Source organism: Aphidius gifuensis, linkage group LG1, assembly GCF_014905175.1.
Source record: "Aphidius gifuensis isolate YNYX2018 linkage group LG1, ASM1490517v1, whole genome shotgun sequence".
Taxonomy (NCBI): Eukaryota; Metazoa; Arthropoda; class Insecta; order Hymenoptera; family Braconidae; genus Aphidius; species Aphidius gifuensis.
In genome coordinates this window covers 28,274,928-28,294,389 of record NC_057788.1, presented here as the reverse complement: position 1 = coordinate 28,294,389, position 19,462 = coordinate 28,274,928, and the positions used below count along the sequence as shown (strand labels likewise).

Sequence of the window (19,462 nt, the reverse complement as noted above, 5' to 3'; positions counted from 1 at the left end):
TATATTTATAAAATTTAAATCCCATTTAAAAACATTAAAATCTATCTCGTTTCTACAATAGACATTTAAATTCCAAAATAAAATTTACGAATTTTAAAAATAAAAAAAAGAATGACAATCATATGTCCAACTTAATTAAAAGTGTTAAAATCAAATAGATAAGTAAAGTACACGTCGAATGACAATATAAAGATCAACTTTGCAAAGGATTATCCAGAGTATTGGATTTTGTGGTAAATTACAAACTAACATTGTTAACCAAGTAAATATATATAGACATATGTTATTACACATAGACTAAAACATAGATAAACGCACCTTCTCATCGTAATCTACCTATAATCCCTATGGTGTCATGAAAATTAACGCACTGATTAAACTGTTATTACAAACTCAAAATCAAATAAATTTATAATAATCTAGTCATATAATAATTTCCATGATGAGTGAGTATTTAATTTTATTTTCATTATACAAATTGTATAATAATTAAAATTGATACATGTATGTACAGCAAGCTTTCATACAAATATATTCATATGATGATACAATGACAAAGCTATTCAAAGTACTTGATACAAATTTTACTACAAGTTTAGTTTACTGTAAATTAACTTAAAGAAACTTTGACATAAAATATAGCTAGTAAATTTCACAACAATTCTCCAAAGACATTTAATGTTTTTATACAATTTCCACAAGTTTAATTAATAATTGAGTATATAATATTGTAACCACGTATCTACTGTATATACATAAATGTTTGGGTTAATGTATATATGTCCAGTTTATATAGTCTTACATGTTTACAGACAAGACATTGTGAGAACTAATTGCTCACGCAAGTTACAACTGGAGTCTACCAAATTGTATATACCAAAGTTTATTTATTTGACGATAGACCAATGTATCCAACATCCAACTTAGCACGTGTCTTGAATTATGATAATAAAATAAATTCAATTTACGTGGTTTGATTATATTCATCAATTTTACACTCGATAAATTTAACTATTTAACAAACAATTATTTGAATTGTTTTTAAAAGTAAATCATAAACTTAAAATACATGATTTTAAATGAAGCAATATGTCATTAGTAATTATGTTTGAAAAAATAATAATATTATGCAAAAGTAAAAGAAATGCAAGAGGTTATTTATCATGCACATTTTGCTGAAAGCTTTTTTTTTTTTTCTCGCATTTTTTTTTCTTCCATTCTCTCACTTGGCTGTTTTTTATTCATGACGGTAGATAAAAGTTCAGGTGCAGAAAGTATAAAGTGACGGGTGGTATGGTAGTATACTATATATGCACACTGACATGTTTGAAAAACTTTACCAAAACCCATGGTGGCCATTAGAAGATCGTTAACCTACTTGGCTCTCTTAATCGATGCACCAAACCTTCTATCTATATTAAACCTGACCAACAGGTTAGTAAATATAATCAACGAGTATACATTAATCCAAATTTTACTCATTTTGAAAGTGTTTAAATCTCAAATGATCTTATAACACCACATTGAAGATTTACAAAATTTAATATAGGTGATAAATTTTATACTTAAAATAAAAGTACATAGTCATTTTAATTTATCACATCAACTTTATTAAAAAATCATTATAATTTTTCATAAATTTATTTATTTTAATCAAGAAAATTTAATATATATATATATTTTTTTTTTGTCCACATGATGATGACTGGTCATGATCGACTGAATAACTGAAACTTTTGAAGAGTTTATAATTACCTTCACGTATAATCGCGTGTCTGTCAATCGAGAAAATTTTTTTTATTAAATCATTTTACTCAAATTGCGTGATTAACATTATCAAAAAAAATAAAAAAATCTAAAATTACAATTTACAAACAGTTGTATGAATGAAAAATAAAATAATACATTAAATTAATTCTAAATTAAATTTTAAAAAATCATCAATACGTAATCAACTTTAAAAATTATTATATTTTTTTTGAAAAAATATATTAGTCGAATAAATTTTTTGCTAAAACAATAAGGTATAAAAAAAGAGCATACATTTATTTTTTTAATAAACGTATATATGTGAGTGAGGATATAAAAGCTACAAGAAACATGGGATTATGAACAGACAGTTTTTCTTATCCTGGGCTAGAAAAGTGTTCATGTCATGCGCACAATTACATATTTTTACAGGATATAAGAAAATACACTTTTATATATATAAGCTTGTATCCTTTTTTTTATATATATTTTTTCTATGGATTCTCTCCATTTCCTTTGGTACTTTGAAAAAAACCATAAATGGAAATGCGTTACGATTTCCGTAACTGACAACTTATAATAAAAACATAAAAAAATAAAATAAATAGAACTGTGGTTTGTGAATATAGCAAAGTGTATTGAGCATGAAAATGCATTTAAAATTTATTTCGATGATCCAACTGTGCCAATGAGCATGCCAAATAAAACTAACGTGAAAATATTTGATAATACTATACATCGATATAGCTATATTATGCATACATTGTTTTTCATATTTTAAAATGAAACAAAAAAAAATATGTTAAAAGTTTTAAAATTCATTGGTGTTTTATTTTTTATTTTCTTTTATTTATTTATATTTTTTTTTTTGTTATAAGTTATAACTTGTTTCATATTATGAAGTTAAAAATACATCAATATATAAATGATAAATAACATTGAAGTGAATTTTTTTGTTTGAATTTCTTTTCAAAGTATAAATGTAAGTTATAAAAAAATATGCAGTTCTTGTACCATACGCTCTTGTGAATCGAAAGTAGATTTACGTGGTTTGAGATAAAAATAAATGTAACACGTTTAAGTAGTATAACATCACGTAACACGTGCTCACGACGTTGAACGACCATAAAAAAAAAAAACGCGTGAATTCACGTGAAAATCCTCTCAAGGTTTACTTTATTTCGATCATGTTACTATTTACGTTGTGTTATCCATCATACAAGACCTACTTATCAAAATTATAATTTATTAAAAAGGAATTTTTCTTTTTTTTATATCTCGTTGGTATAATTTTTTGAATATTATGGGCTTTGTTTTAAAGTTTAAGACTTCAAATAGCTTTACTTGTATCATGATAATTTTAATAAATCGACATTATTTTAATGGCCAATTTTTTTAAGCTTGTCATCAAGATGCTGCACATGAAGTTTGATGTACTTTGATGATATATTTCAAGTACATATTTATGAATATTGGATATTTTTAATACCTCGATGTAATAATAATAATATATTCTCTTTATGAATTTTTTAATTCAGTAAATATTGAATTTTTTAAGAATAAATTTAAAGCTTGAGTACGTTAAAGAGTTATAAATTAAATTAATAAACATCAGCTGATAAGTACGAGTTAATTTTAGCATTTTTTTCCTCAAACTTTAACACGTGATGGTTAATTATATGCTCATCATAACAAGTGTGTTTTTACAATCAAAATAAATATATATAAAAAATGAGACAGCTTTAGAAAAAAATACCCAAAAGTCACACTGAAATATAACTAAGAAAAGTTTCATCGAGAATTCTTCATGAACTAAATAATTCAGTCAATAAAACTTTGTATATTGAAAATATTTATCAGCAACTAAATTTAAAAAAAAAAACAGATTTATTCAGCTAGTGGCCTCGACGGCCAATGTTTCAAAATACGATGGTAATAGTCCTTGTCAGCGTCATCTGTAATTCTGTCATCATAATTTCGGCTAGAATCCGCCAGCGTCATACGCCATTAAACACATTAAAGACTTATTTTTTTATTTTTTTTATATGACGAAATTGTTGGATGTCAGCCAACCACATATACAGGCAAAGTACTCACGATAAAAAAAAAATAAATAAATTTTCAAGCGGCCTTCGCAAATCGGAAAAAGTGCGAGCACCAAGTTAATGTGTCATTTATCACTTAAAGCTTTTTTTTTTTTTTATATAAAAATGTTTACGGCCATATTTTTGGAACCTTAAACTTATCAAAAAAATTATCAACTTATAAGAATAAAAAAAATAAATGTGTGACATTGACATACTTTATTTCAAAATTACATGAAATTTATTAATAATCATTGAATTATAAAATTAGCATCATTATCAAGTTACTTTATTACTCACCTGTTATAATAATTTTATTGTTTTACATCAAACATTACTGATAACTTATCAGCAATAAAATTATTTGAATTCATAAGTATATAATACTTATCATCAAAAAACTCGATATCAGTGGTTTTTTAAATTTCAACAATGACAAAATTATTAAGTTTTTTTTTAATCTTTATTTTTACAATAATATTAACTTGTGGTAAGAATATTTTTTATTATTTATTTTCTAATATTATCAATTAATTGTTAATAAAAAAAAAATAAATAATAGTTTCAGGTGAAAATGATGATAGTAGTGATAAATCTTATTTTCCACAAAATAGAAAACAAAAAGTTTTTTTAAAAAAAAATGATAATGTTATTTGTGGTGGTGTGTTGCTTTCATCAAGTCTTGTATTGACAACAGTATCATGTATGGGTGGTGAAGCTTTAACTCAAGGTGTAGCAAAAGATTATCCAAATAACTCAACTCATCATTATAATACTCATCAATCAAACATGATAACTGTATCATGGAACTCAAAAATTTATGATGTTAAATGGATTGAGTCTCATTCATTTGTAAGACGAGTTGGATCAGGAATCAGAAATCCAGTTGATGGTCTTGCAATTTTAAAAGTAAAACAGAAAAATAATTAACTAATTAAAAATACAATCAATCTTATTTATTATTATTTTGTTTTATTAAAAATATCACTTCCAGCTTGAAAAAGAAATAACATTAAAAACAGTTAATAAACAAAAAGACAGTCAACAAGTATTTCCATATTTTGCACATATCAGTCATGATAGTATTTTAAATGAAGAATTTATACAGCTTATGGATTCATCAAGTTATGTTTTGAATGGTGAAATAATAGCTTTTAAAATTAATCACGGTGAAATTTGTAAAGGAGCTACTGATGATCATGATCATGATCGTCTATGTGGTATTTATATGGGTGAAAAAAATAAAGAATGTCGTGTAAGTATTATAACCAATCATTCATTTATTTTTACATTCACTAAATTAAAATTTAAATATTAAATTAAACAATGTTAAAATTTAATTTAGATATATCCTGGTGATCCTGTCTTCAATGCACGCTATGAGCTTATTGGAATTACAGAATCTTTTTATAATTGCAAATACGAAGCAGTTCCTTTTACTTTCATTAACCTTAGTCCACATCTATTTTGGATTCACGAATATTTTTCTGAATAGATAAACAAATAAACAAACTTTTATAAAAAAAAAATTCATTTTGTTATTAAATTGTTTTATTAAAATTCCCAATTAATTATACAAAAATTTTCTGTATAATTCACTAATTAAATGATTATTTTTCATTAAAAAATATTAATAAATATATTTTTTAAAAAATTATCAATTATTTGTTAGTATTAAACTTAAAAAAAAAATTCAGTTGATAAAGTTTGTCTATGTTTTTTCATATAAATATTATCAGTTATATAGAACAGTTATTTTTACCTTATTGTCTACTTATTTTCTTTATACTGATAATAATAATATATTATATAGTAGAGGTTATATGAAGAGCATTATGGGTTGTGCCAGAACCAGGGTAAATTTAAGCTTATCTTAATATTATGATTGATGAAACAGCCTCATCTGCACTTGCACCTCTATTCAAGCAGTTTACTTGGTCTTATGTCCGTTTACCAAGACAGACATTTCAAATGCCATTGTTATTGTTTGTGTATATACGTGTCAATTACATATATGATGTACAATGAAAATCGTACTGATATTGACATTATAATGCAAGAACAATATAAAGGGTCAACATAATGAAAAGCAAATTTATATTGTATTTAAATTTGTATACATTTCTACTTTGAAATTAACAAGTTGAAAACATAGAACAATTAAATTTATCATTTATCTTTATCGTAAAAAGAGACGTTTATAAAAAAGACAATTATTTTTACTCAAAAGAAGAAATTTTAAACGTAGAAGAAAAGTGAGAAAGTATAAATTGGCTTTGTCTCAAGGGGGAGTGCTTTGGTATTATGTACTTAAGACAAGCATCGATTGTATATGATATCGAGATCTCTGAGGTAACATGATTGGAAATAAAAATAAATAAAAAAATGTATATAGTAATAAATATACTTAAAAAAGATACCCGTTAAGCGGTTTGATAAAATAAAACAAAAAATAAAATTTACAGAATGATTGTTATGATAAAAAAAAATATAAAAAATATTGGCCTGGTTTTAGCAGAAGTAGGATATCTCAACAACTGAAGAGAAAAAAAAAAAACAAGTTTATAATTAAAATTTAAAAATAAAAGAACAATTAAAAATAAAAATTTTTAAGAATGATATTTTATCTTGATGTATAACTAACAATGGAAAATGTTTATCATGATTTATCGAGTAAAGTATCATCTTGAAAGATCATTAAAAAGCTTTGAAAGTAAAGATAGTATATATAAACCAAGATTGTTGAACTTTCAACCGATGCTTGATAGACCTTGCAACTTTTAACTTGTCCAACTTCAATTGATTACATTTTAAAAAGTTTTTAAGAAATTTTTTAACTTTCATTAATGACCTGTGTTAATGATAACAGTGTACAAAAATTAATTGTTAAAATAATAAAACAATAGAATAAATATTTTTTATTAAATAAAATAAATAATTTAAAATAATATTTGAATTACTTAATGAATAATAATAAGAATAATAAAACATTTCAACTTGTAATGGAAAAAATTTTAATTTATAATAGTGATTTTATAATATGTTCAACCTTGGATAATATTGTCTGAAGACTAATGGCAAACCACGCTTTGGCGTGGCCAAAATTATCTACTCGTTGAACCGTGTAATGTCGATGTCGTGTCGAACTTGCAGCTTTATTTGGAGCTATTTTCACATTTACTATCACTATCACATTCTCATTCTACGATCTCAATGATCTACAAGTACATCTATAAAGTAAAGCTTTATAAATCACTCAAGTTCTTGTAAAAAAAAAAAAAAGAACATCAAGCTATTTTAATTGTTTTTTATTTTTTAAACTTGTATTTTCATCAAGAAGACAAGTTATTAAAAATCATAATAATTATTACTTTAATAATTAATTACTTGAAGCACTTAAAAAATTTCATTTCATATTAAATATAAATTACTCTATTTCAATAATGTATAAAATTATTTAAGCTGTATAAATTTATATTTTCAAATGTGTATATAAATAGTAGATGATTGAAAAAAAATTTATAACCATTCGATGATATCTTTTCACTTTTTGGCTCTTTTTATATTCAAAAGATTCAAGTTATCTGTCCGAATAATACCTCTACCAAAAATACACCGACGATTCTTTGAATTTACGACTAAGATCCCATTACAATAGAGCTTTATACTGACAACCAGTATTTTCAAAGTTACTTTTCTTTTCATTTTGTTCAAAACAAATAGTCTCTTTGTCATATTTTTCTCCATTTTATTTATCTTTAAATTGATCATTTCATAAGTTAAAATTTTAGCTTTTTATTTCAATTTTGTGATGTATTTCATCATCATTTCTAATTGATATAAAAATTAAAAACATATTTATAATAATTTATTATTTAAATAATATATAGCTTATGCTTTGAGTCGTAATATGTATATAATTTATTTAAGCAGACAATCTTATTTACATTTGCATATTTAATTTAAAAAAATGACGAGTTTAAATTAGTTCAATACGTTGATATTTTTGTTTAAATATTCGACACGTGAATATACAATTATAAATTTTTTTTTTGTTAATAGGTCAAAGCGCATGTTTGAGGCCAAAGTAAGAACTGTAGAGATCATATTAAATTTGAATATTCTAATCACTAGCACGAAAAGTACTTATTACAATATTACATTGTTGAATATACTCAAAAACCAAAGGCTCTCTCTATTCTCTGAGGATGTACGCGATTAGAATATTTCAAAGATAATATTTTGATTGTCTATTATTAACTTCAACTCTCATATTCACTATCTACTTTCATTTATATACAGAATTTTCATATATGACCATTAAGAATACTGAGATTTCATGCAATTTCTCAATATTTTTTTTTCTACAAATGCATTTTCTACATTGCATGTTTTTAAAAATGCTGTATACCGATAACCACATTCATCATAATATAATGCTAATGTTTTTTCACCACGTACGAGCAGCTTCTATTTGATGGTGGCTCTTTTGTTGATCCATCGGTAAATAAATATTTTTTTATTGTGAAAAATCTAAGCATTACGTGAATGAAAAAAAAATAATTAAGTCCAGTTTTTTGCATCAATAATCGATTGTGCAATAAAAAAAGTACTATATTGTCAATTTTGGCATTTCAATCAATTTTTTTTTTACAGCTGTTCTAATCAAGTTAAATAATTTATCAATTAAAAAAATATAATTGCTATAAAAAATTAACTTTGTTGTAGTTTGTTCTTGTATTAAACAAATTAAATAAATTATTAAAAAATATAGAGAAAAAAAAATAATAAATATCTATAAATTGAAAAATCAATTTCTTGTTTAAATTTTATTTATCTGCACAAATGATAACAGAGCTTTTATCGTGAGTCGTTGGAATTATACCCCAATTGAGCTTCATGTGATGAAAACAAATTTAAAATTCTCCAACTTACCGACTAAAGCTTGCAGAGCTTTTCGATATTGATAGTAGGATACATATCCTGGGCTGGTTGTACATTCATCCTATGATATTTTATCAGCTGCAAGCTCATATGTACCAAGTAAAATCTTTTTAATTGATTGTTCATTTTGTTAGTTCCTGATGATATTGTAGAGCTTATCTGAGCTGCTCTTTGTTTTTTCCATTCAATTATTTATTTATAATTAAAAATTTCAAACTACAGGCTAAAGGACTTATCTAAAAATAAATCACAATAGTATTTTCTTTTTTTTTCTTTAACTTTATCACATTTTTGTTTTATACATTCAATATTATATTTACAATTTATATTATTTATAAATTATAAGACAGTTTATCATTGACATAATTATTTTTAGTCAATGTTATATTTTGGCATAATTTTTTTATCATGTAATAATTCTACATATTCAATAAAACTAATTTCTTTACAGATGATATTATTTAAATAAATAAAAAAAAAGTAAAAATTATATTTAATAAAACAAGATAAATTTCAATTTTTTAAATATCTATTACAACTATGAATATTTATGTGAAATACTACATAGAATAAACCAGAGGAAATAAATTGTAGAAAATAAAAAAATTTATTAATACTGTCAGTATCCATATTTGACTCCAATATGAACTCGCTGAATTCCACTGATCATGGACAGCAGCTTGAGTTTCTCCTGAAAAAAAACAACAATGAAAAATAAAATTAATTTAAAAAAGTATTGTTTTTTGTTTTAAAAATAATATATTCAAAAAAAATATATATATAATGTATATAAAAAAATATAAATAATTTTCTAAATAATTAAAAAGTATATTTATTTTTATTTTTTTTTTTTGAAAAAATAATATTGCTTGAGGGTCAAGATAAAACAATACCATTTAAAACATGAATATGCACTACTGCTGTGCTGAGCTCTCCAATAGAACATGAATACTCTCCACTGTCAGTCTTTGTTGCACTTTTGATGTACAATTCCATAACAGATTCATCATGAGATCTAAAATTTTAAATACAAAAATATTAATTACTTTTCTTATTTTATTTTTTTTCTATTTGTCAACTTATTAATTTCATTATGAATATTTTTTTTAATTTTATATGTAAATTCTTCATCTGCTGACATACTTGACAGTTAAAAATATTTTTATAATTAAAATAACAAAAGGAGAATTAAAAAAAGCTCACAATAGAAAAAAAAAAAGGACACTTTATCAAGGAATATGATGTTTACCTATTTGTTTGATGAATTTGAATATATTTTGGTAATTTAAAACCACTTTTTGACCATGCTGGATGTGAAATTTCAAAAATCGAATTTGACGAACGAACTGAGCATATCAATGCAATGCTGCTTCCAGTTTTGTAGTAACGATCTCTCAATTCATGTCCAAATTCATCGACAATTTTTACATTTGGTGCTGAAACAAAAAAAATAAAATTCATCCATCATTGTAGATTATTGATTTACAATTGTTTTTGAAACTTTTTAAACAAATTTTTTTTATAATAAATAATTAACAAGAATTGATGGCAAATATAAATATTATTAGCTTCAATATATTGTGTTTTTGATGTCTGTATCAACTGCAAGTTTAGATCAATGCGGTCATCTGGTTGTAATTATTCATGCTGATTGAAATTAAGCCGCGAATGTAATATTCAAAACACAAATCGTCATGCTTCATATCATGTTCATCAATGTATATTTCCTTACTGAATATGTATTGTCATTTAAAATTCTGTTTATGATGTGTAATTTTCTGACAAGTGATTATTATTTATTCTCTTATTTTATTTTATTTTTTTTATATATTACAAATCAATATTTAGTATACATAACGAAAAGCTCAAATTAATGATGCTTTCAATTATTCATTGTTTTTATAGTCAATCAAAAATCCTGTAAATAATATTTGTGATTTTGGAAAAAAATAATAAAATAAATTTTCAATTTAAATATTGTAGTATAAATATTATTATTATTTTATTTATAAATTTAGATTGCTGGTTTTATTGATTGAACCTGATGTTGGTTTTATACATAGGTCATTTGTTCTGAAATCAGATTATGTGAAGAACTTTATCTTTTTTCTTATATTGTATATTTTTATTATTTTTTTTTTTTTTATTTTTTTACTTTTTTAATAATGAATCGACAGAGAGTTGACGAGTGTACTTGAAGAAGAAAAGTTTTAACTCCGTCTTTCAAGCAGATATCAAGACAAAAGTTTCATTTCTTCATCAGTTACAATTTTTTTTCTTCTCAAAGAGAGTTTGAAATATTATTATACATAAGTATTAATGTAAACATAAATTTACTGACCTTCAATGGAAATAAAAATAACTTGAAAATAAATTTATCATATTAAAAAATAAATATTAAAAATATTAAAATACGTAAATTTAAAATAATGAAATAAATGAAAAATTATTACCAAGAATATTGACATCTGTAATGAGAGTTTTTGGTGGATGTGTATTGACTTGACAAGCATATTGTCCATTATCATCCCGACGTACTGATTCAATTGTCAACCGCCAATTGTTGGGATATTGAAAATTAATACTGTAACGTGGATTTGATATATGAACATCCTTTCCAAGTGTAAGTAAAAATGGTCTCTCAATCCCTTGACGTGTCCACATGACCTAAATTAAAATTTAAAAATAATTTATAATTACTAAGTAGTCAATATAATAATTGCCAAATGAAATTTACTTTTTTTTTGACGAATGAATAGTTGAGTTGAATGTAAACTGATTGTTAAAGCTCTTTGACGTATTGAGTAAATTGTATACCGTTTTATCAGCGAGCATTGCAACACGACAGTCCAGCATCGCGGTTGATCCGAGGTGAAGTGCAACACGCTGCGAACCATTGATCTCTTGGCCATCAGCATTTTCAAAATAGGGATCCCAATGGTTGACATGATGATGCCTCAATCGTGGTAATCGTAGTGGTGGCAATTGAGCATTTATTTTAGCTATTATTTCAAATAAAAAAAATGAAATATTATTTTTTATATATCAATTTATTTGAATTAAAAATTTTAAATTCATTTATTATTGTTATTTCAATGTTATAAATTAGTAATAAGTGAAAATTCATGACTAAATTAAATTTATAATATTACTTAATTACTCTGATGAGTTTTCTGCTCATTTATTTTTAACAAAATTTCAGTATGTACTATCTATTCACCCGAAATTTCACTTTATTTTCTATTTTCAGATTCATCAGGGACCATAAACGTCTGCAATGCGGTTTTCATGTTAAGCATTGCTTCAAAAAAAAATAACTACAAAGTAAAAAAAAATTCTACTAATATCATTGACGTATATTCAAAGGTAAGAACTCGTTAAATTTATATTTATATATTTATTTATATTTTTTTATAAAGCTTTTAGAAGAAAAAAAAAAAAAAAACAGAATGTGTTTTCAAATATATAAATTATATGTAAACTAAGATGTCAGATAAAATTTTTGATAAAAATTCAATTTGTTTTTTGAATAAAAATAGAAAAAAAAAGACGAGAATACAAGTTTTTTATTTTTTATTTTTTTTTAACACGATTTCGAGAAAAAAATGTTGGGATATCCATTTTACAGTGCCTTGGGTTAATGGAAATTTATGTAGAGAGACGCTTGGGGATATAAAACGACCACAATTATTTGGAAAAAAAAATACATATAATTATATTGTTATTATCACTCGGACAAGAATTTCAAAAACTATCTCTCAATTTTTCTAATCATAGTTAAAATTTTTAACTTATAAAATTAAATACTAATTTGGATAAAATAAATATCAAAATGAAATGAAAAAAAAATGATAAACTATTCTAATTATATTTCTTAAAAAATATTAAATTAATTTTTTAATAAGATTAACATTGTGAAAATGATGTTTATAATTTTTAATTTTTATACACTTGAGAAAAGTAAAATAATAAATATACAAAACTTTTGGCCGAAGATAGAAATCCATAGTGAATAGTACAGATAGAATAATTCGTAAAACTGACTTGAATTTTATTACATTAATCTCTATTTGTAATGATTGTTCATTATTTATTTTATTTGTTTTAAAACTCGTTTTTTGAAATGTCCAATATCATTATTGGATTCACTGTAACACACATGTGATTGTGATTTATATATAGCTGTATGGACAATAAGTTAAATTTGTTACTAATTTACACTTTATAAAGTTGAAATAATAAAATAAATTTACATGCATATATAAATTCTCATAAAATTTGTATATATATTTTACTATAAGTTTTCTCTCGTCAATGACGATAATTTAATTTTAATATATTATATACACTTTGACGATAATAAATTCCAAACTAAATTAACAAAATTCATCGTTTTCTAACGAACAAAAGAGCTAATTTTATAAAACATTTTTAATTTCTTCATCACAGAAATTCCTTCATGGATTTAAGGATTATTAATTTTTAATTTTATGAGAAGATTATAAAAAATTAATAAAAAATAAAAATGCTAATAAGTAGAAGGAATATTTCTTTCTCGTAAACACTTTGAGTTTATTAAATGTCGAAATTAAAAAAATCATGGTTGCACCCTTCTTTTAGTACTTGATCGTAATTTATTTGTCATGAAAATAAATGTCATATTGAAAACATGTTTTAGACATATTTTAAAAATAAAAAAAAAAAATCTCTAAAATTACATTTATCACGAATGAAAACAGATGCGATTAAAATGAAATAATAAATTGAATATTTCATATTGAAATATTTTATTTTTAAATTTTCAATATGTATATGGTTTTTTTTTTTAAAAAAAGTTTAATATTGATTACATGTCAAATAAATATATAAATATTTAAATTGATTTCAAAGTAATTTAAAAACTTACCCTCAATAAGAGAAATATTGTAGAGATTTTTCGTACTACGATTATTATTTATAAAATTATTTTGATGATAAATATCTTGATGTCTATGTCTATGATGATTTCCATTTACAATTGTAAAAATTGTCAGCATTAAAAATAAACCTCCTCGACAATTTGATCCCAAAGACATTATTTTTTTTATTTTTACATACCTTGATAATTTTTAATTATCATTAATCTTTTTTTTTTTCTCTTCTTAAACTGTATATCAATTAATTTTTTTATTAATTGTATGTATTACCAGATCTGCAAATAGACAAATAAAAAATCATTATATCTTTTCTTCTAAATATTACAAAATGATGAGCAATTAATTATGCAAAAATGAACATTTTAATATAGAAAATAGCTCTTTAGTTACTTGACAATAAATTACAATGTTAGTAACAATTGAACTTGCATTTACAATGGTAGTTAAGTAATTGCCAATTTGATCATTCTACCAGATCATTTGATATTTGAACTTAGACAAACAGATGCTCGTTAGTACTAAGTGCATACAACCCAAATATTTAAATACACTCAATACAAATTTTCACATGGATTGTTAATTAATTAATCTATATTATTAATTATCATCACGAGGATATTATAAATTTATATTGCAACAGTTAATATTTATCTACAAAAATACACAAACGTCAATTTTTTTTTTACAAGCAAATGGTACATATAAAAAAAAATAAATAAATAAACCTCTCGTCAAACGTAACAATTTTTACTATATGAAGATATATTCCAATGATATTTTTTCCTTTGAGATTATAGTATACTATATTTTACAAGGATAAAAAAACATGAACATTATATTGATTTTTCATGCATAGAAATTATTCAAATATACGAAAAAGAGAGTCTTCTTTGTATGGCTGATAGCTTTATAACGATATTTATATAAATGCTGCTCTATTTGATAAAGTAACTTTGTATAAATATTTTTTATTTTATTTTGTATTTTTTCTTTTGAAGATATTCACTATTTGACTTGGGATTAATATATCTATTGTATTTTAAGTTTAAAAAGTAAATAAATTATTATATGAAAAAAAAAAATATACTTTAAGTTTTTCATCATCGTTTTAAATCCCACGGTGGCATTAAAGACGCACATAGTTGGTTAAATTTTGTTTACAAGAACGTCAGACTCTTAATCGTCAATTTATACAGAAATGTCGTCTATGTACAGTTTATCGTGTATCTTGCTTATCTCGAAAGTACGCTGAATCCGTTTAACATTAACACGTTAAGTTTATATATGAACATGTAAATATAATATAATAAAAAATGTTTTATGATCTTAAATATTATCGTGACTCGTATTAAAGTTTGGAAATATATATTTAAATTTTATTAAAAGACAAAATATAAATTATAAAATATCTTAAAGAAATAATTAAATTATGATTTTAAAATTAATTAAATTATAATTGACAAATATTTGAATTTTATTTAAATTTGAAAATGTAAATTTTATATACTTTTTTTTCATTTAAGGATTTTTAAATAAACGAGTTACTGATAATTATAGAAAAACAAAAAATTTAATTAAAGCAATTTTTTTTAAATAAGAAAATTTGATAGTTTATTTTTATTTAATAGTTAATTTTCATCGAATGTAAATTTTTCTCATAACGTGAATGAAAATTGTCAAATTAAAAAAATTACAATATTTAACTGACTCTATAAAATGTCATAAAAATAGAATGACTTTAACATGATTACTAAGTTGTCTAATATTTTTATATAATCAAGTACTTTTTACCAACTTTTGATTGGTGATAAAAAAAAAAAAAAAAAATGACATCATATTTGCTGTCATTGTCTAAACATTAAATATAGGTGTGAGTAAAAGTTTGTCTGTTATTTTGAGAGAGGCTGTGTCGGTTGTGTCTTGTATAATTTGCAATGCAAATATGTAAACTTTATTACTCGTATACAAAGCAAGGTGAAATTGTTGGTGTGTTCTACAATGTTACAACGTTATTCTAACAAAATATATAAATACATAAAAAAAAAAAGAAGAAGAAAAAACAAATAATTTCATTCAAGATGAATTTTATTTTCCAAAAAATATTAACTGTTTTATAAAGTATAAAAAACTAAGAAAAAAAAAAAATATATAAACAAATTTTAATAAATTAATTATCAATCAATATATGTTATAAATAAATTTTTTTATTATATAAAATTAAATTCATTTTTAATATAATAAAAAGAATTTTTTTCGATGCTGTTATATTCTTGTAAATTTATAAACTAGACTGATCCGATTTATCTGTATCGATCTTACGATTATATCACATTCTATATCGGAATTTACACGGTTCAATGATTAGTGTTGTTGTTGCATCCTAAGATAATCAATGATCCTTCTGTTTTAACTGTATACCTTGTAAAATGAGCTGAAGGAGAAGATTAGCCGGATAAAACTTGTTCTCCAAGATATTTACTTGATTAATGTAATTAAAAAAAAAAAACACTCAGCTTGTTTGACTTTTTTTTTTTGTTTGAAACATAATAATATTTTTGATTGCAATCTATAAAAAAAATATCAATGCTATGTACTGAATATTATTTTTATTATTTAGTTCATCAATTTATTTATTTTACTAAAAAAACTTGGGGATTATATATTGTAGCAGCACAAAATAAGAAAATAAATAAAACTCGTGTTATTCATCTTGTTGATCATTGATGTTGACGAGACATTGAAGATGAAATTTTTTATGCTTCAAGCATTGTAATGAGTACAATAATAATAACAGTAAAGTACAGAATAGTGAGAATAACGCGTACATCGCCCAAAGCCAAAAAACAATTGAAGATTGTTATTTCTATATTTTTATTATTATTTTTTTTTTTTTATATTACTTTTTTATTGATCAATAAACGTGACGGTTATCATCATTTTTGATTGTACAATTTTTATTTTTATTATACATACATAACAAAAAAAAAAAAAAAGGTGAAATTAGAAAATAAAAAAATTCAATTAAATTTATTAATAACCAGGACTTTAGCAAATGATAAAAATTTATTATTTATTTTTAAAAATAATTAAAATTTGATGAATGAAATATAAAACTGTAATAAAAATGACATTCTTCTTTTTTTTTTTTTTTTAATTATGTCAACTGTTGATTAGTATAAAAAATGATATCTTTATTTGAAATTTTTTTAATATATATTTTATTTTTCATGTGAAAAAAAAGAGGAAAAAAGAAAAATGATAGTATTGATTAAATGACTTTTTTTTATGAGGGGTAGGAAATCATTGTTAACAAGCTTTACTCACGGTAAATAACGAACATTTATAGGGGTACTTGTATATTGTATTGTCAACATGTGTTGGGTCATGGCCTATTGTAAAAGTAGACAATTAAAATTCTAAAAATTGTTGCCAAGTTATTCAACATTAGGTAGTCATTAGACAACGTACTGCGGTTCTTTTTACTTAACAAATGAATTTTTGAATTTTTTATAAATCAATTTTAATATATCACACTATGTTTAATCAACCCTAATTATTAATAAGCTAGTAATTAATTAAATATTAGTCATTAGACATAATGAAAATAAAAAATAATTAATTAAATTACAAAAAAATTATAATTAGATTATTTACGTTAATAATTAAAGTAAAAAAAAAAAATAGCTTGAAAGTTAAGCTCAACATTTTTTTAAAAATATATTTATACAAATGAAAAATGTCATGTCTCAATCTCCTCAGTTTCGTTTGAGTAATAGGTTAAAGAAAAAGCTTAGTAGATGATGAAAAATAATGGAGAAAAGCGTATGCAATATTTTTTTTGATCCCCCTGGGTTTTATAATAATGAATAGCTTAAAAATAAATCGATGGATTTACCAAGGTGTTTATATAATTAATCATATTTATCATAAATTTAAGCTCGTAGTGAAAAATATGTATCGTTTATAATATTTTAAAAAATATAAAAACGATTAAGCTGAATTTTCGTATTTTAAATAATATATACGTTCAAAATTTTGTAGTATATTTTAGTGAATGAATACTTCAACTGACTAGTTTGACTATAGACTTTTTTTTTTTTTCAAGTACGTATATACATTGTAAGCTTCTCAAAATATTTCAATGAAAAATCTTCTCTTACTTCAGCTTAGGAGAATAAAAAAAAAAAAAAAGGGAAATATTCTTTTTCAATTTTTCCTAAAGCATATGAGAAAAGATATTATTATTTTATATTTTTATGAGTTTAAATAATAAGGTTTTTACAAAGATAGTTCAACGTTACGTTTCATGATGAGGTAGAAAAAAAAAGATTTTAAAAAATAAAATATGCGTATGTAATATTGTGTAGAGCTCAGCAAGCACGCTATCCTTTGAAGTGTAGTTTTTAAAGCTCAACCGTTGAACTTGATTTCCACTTGCTGAATTTACATTTCTCGATACTCACATTTGCAATCTTTTATCTAATAAATTTTTTTTTATTTCTACCTTACTTTTACAGTAAGTTTTTTTACCTTCATCTTTGTGTGAATTATTTTAGCAATAATTATTTATTACTTGATAAAATATATATATGATGTTGGATTTAGTGAATGAATAATTGATAAATCAGATGAAAAATTGCATATAATAATATTATTTTATTTTTGAGAAAATCGATAAAATACGTGAGGTTTAATACAGAACAAAATTCAAATGTTAAATAAAGTGACCAACGTTCAGACCTTGGAGGATTTAAATTTTTAAATTAATGTGATAAAAGCTTGAATTATTTGGATATACAAAATTAAAAATATCCAATTATATTCTTTTACATGACATAATTTTTATTTATATCATCAAATTTTATTATATTCAAAAAATAAAAATATCAAAATTTAATTGCTTTTTAAATGGGATTATATTTTTTAAGAGTTAAATCAATATGTAAATGTATTTTTTTAATCATTAAATTGCCAGTTCTTTTTTTTATCTATTTTTTAAAATAACTTTATTTAATTGGATTTTGCTTTGTAGAAAAATAAAAATACCAGGACAAAGTATGTTTATTTTGATGTATTTAAAATAAATAAATATAAAAAAAAAATCTATTTACCTGACTATTTTTTAAAAACACACTTAATATATATATTTTAAAAAATATATGAAAAAGAAAAAAAATTAATATTAATTACTTACTTGTTCTTGTAACCATCACTGCACAATAAAAATTTTAAAAAATATCAATCAAATATTTTATTAATTTAAAATTGAATTAGGTTTATTTTATGAAATAGTTAATCCGAAACTTGTGAATAGTATTACGATCAGACGTTGACTGGTGGCTAGTGAAACTCACTGCTATTTTTCCCCCTACTATCCACGTGGTCGTTGAATCTCTCGGATGGCGCTTCGAACAGCAAATAATATATATATATATATTTTTTTTTAACGATAAAAGAATATAACACTCGATAAAAATTAACAATTATTTTGTAAATATATAAATTCAATACTTTAATTAAATTCAAATTAAATAGTTAAATTAATTTTTATCTAAAGTTTTAAATATTTTTTTTCTCCACTATATTAAATAATTAAAAAAAAACAATTAATAATTTTTTTATACAATATAAATATTGTATGAATATATTATTTAATGATACTTGATGATTTTTTGATAATTATTATTTTTAAGTAGCAGGCAGCTGCAACAAATGCACAAAACAAATATAGTCAAGTAGTGATAGTCAAGATATAGTCAGGCGTTACCA

The 19,462-nt window shown here is 22.9% G+C and overlaps 3 protein-coding genes across 8 annotated transcripts in view; 2 read left to right on the top strand and 1 right to left on the bottom strand.

Moving 5' to 3' along the window:
• The window catches only part of LOC122860080 (protogenin-like), a 101,591-nt gene extending 89,135 nt beyond the window's left edge, over positions 1-12,456 (top strand). For all 6 annotated transcript variants that reach the window (XR_006374424.1, XR_006374421.1, XR_006374418.1 and 3 more), the window contains 2 exons: positions 12,028-12,143; positions 12,406-12,456. The gene's annotated coding sequence lies outside the window, so the exon portion shown is untranslated. The remainder of the gene's footprint in view (positions 1-12,027; positions 12,144-12,405) is intronic.
• On the top strand, positions 551-5,328 carry LOC122847331. Its single transcript, XM_044144902.1, has 4 exons — positions 551-605; positions 4,396-4,742; positions 4,828-5,088; positions 5,179-5,328. Exons 1-4 carry the CDS (start codon positions 551-553, stop codon positions 5,326-5,328), a joined length of 813 nt encoding a protein of 270 aa, XP_044000837.1.
• LOC122860072 (zwei Ig domain protein zig-8-like) lies at positions 9,036-19,028 on the bottom strand. Its single transcript, XM_044163730.1, has 7 exons — positions 18,888-19,028; positions 13,684-13,968; positions 11,595-11,779; positions 11,231-11,444; positions 10,027-10,213; positions 9,671-9,792; positions 9,036-9,468 (listed from the first exon to the last, which is right to left on the bottom strand). Exons 2-7 carry the CDS (start codon positions 13,850-13,852, stop codon positions 9,338-9,340), a joined length of 1,008 nt encoding a protein of 335 aa, XP_044019665.1. The 5' UTR covers positions 13,853-13,968; positions 18,888-19,028; the 3' UTR covers positions 9,036-9,337.
• Between the last annotated feature and the right edge of the window lie 434 nt (positions 19,029-19,462).

Bases quoted from the DNA above. Each gene is read 5' to 3' on its own strand.
- LOC122847331 (XM_044144902.1), top strand. From the start codon at position 551: ATGACAAAGCTATTCAAAGTACTTGATACAAATTTTACTACAAGTTTA. The intron at 4,743-4,827 runs GTAAAACAGAAA...TATCACTTCCAG, and splicing joins ATGGTCTTGCAATTTTAAAA to CTTGAAAAAGAAATAACATT. The intron at 5,089-5,178 runs GTAAGTATTATA...AATTTAATTTAG, and splicing joins AAAAAAATAAAGAATGTCGT to ATATATCCTGGTGATCCTGT.
- LOC122860072 (XM_044163730.1), bottom strand. From the start codon at position 13,852: ATGTCTTTGGGATCAAATTGTCGAGGAGGTTTATTTTTAATGCTGACA. The intron at 10,214-11,230 runs GTAATAATTTTT...TTTTTGTTTCAG, and splicing joins TACAGATGTCAATATTCTTG to CACCAAATGTAAAAATTGTC. The intron at 9,469-9,670 runs GTATTGTTTTAT...GTTTTTTTTCAG, and splicing joins GCATATTCATGTTTTAAATG to GAGAAACTCAAGCTGCTGTC.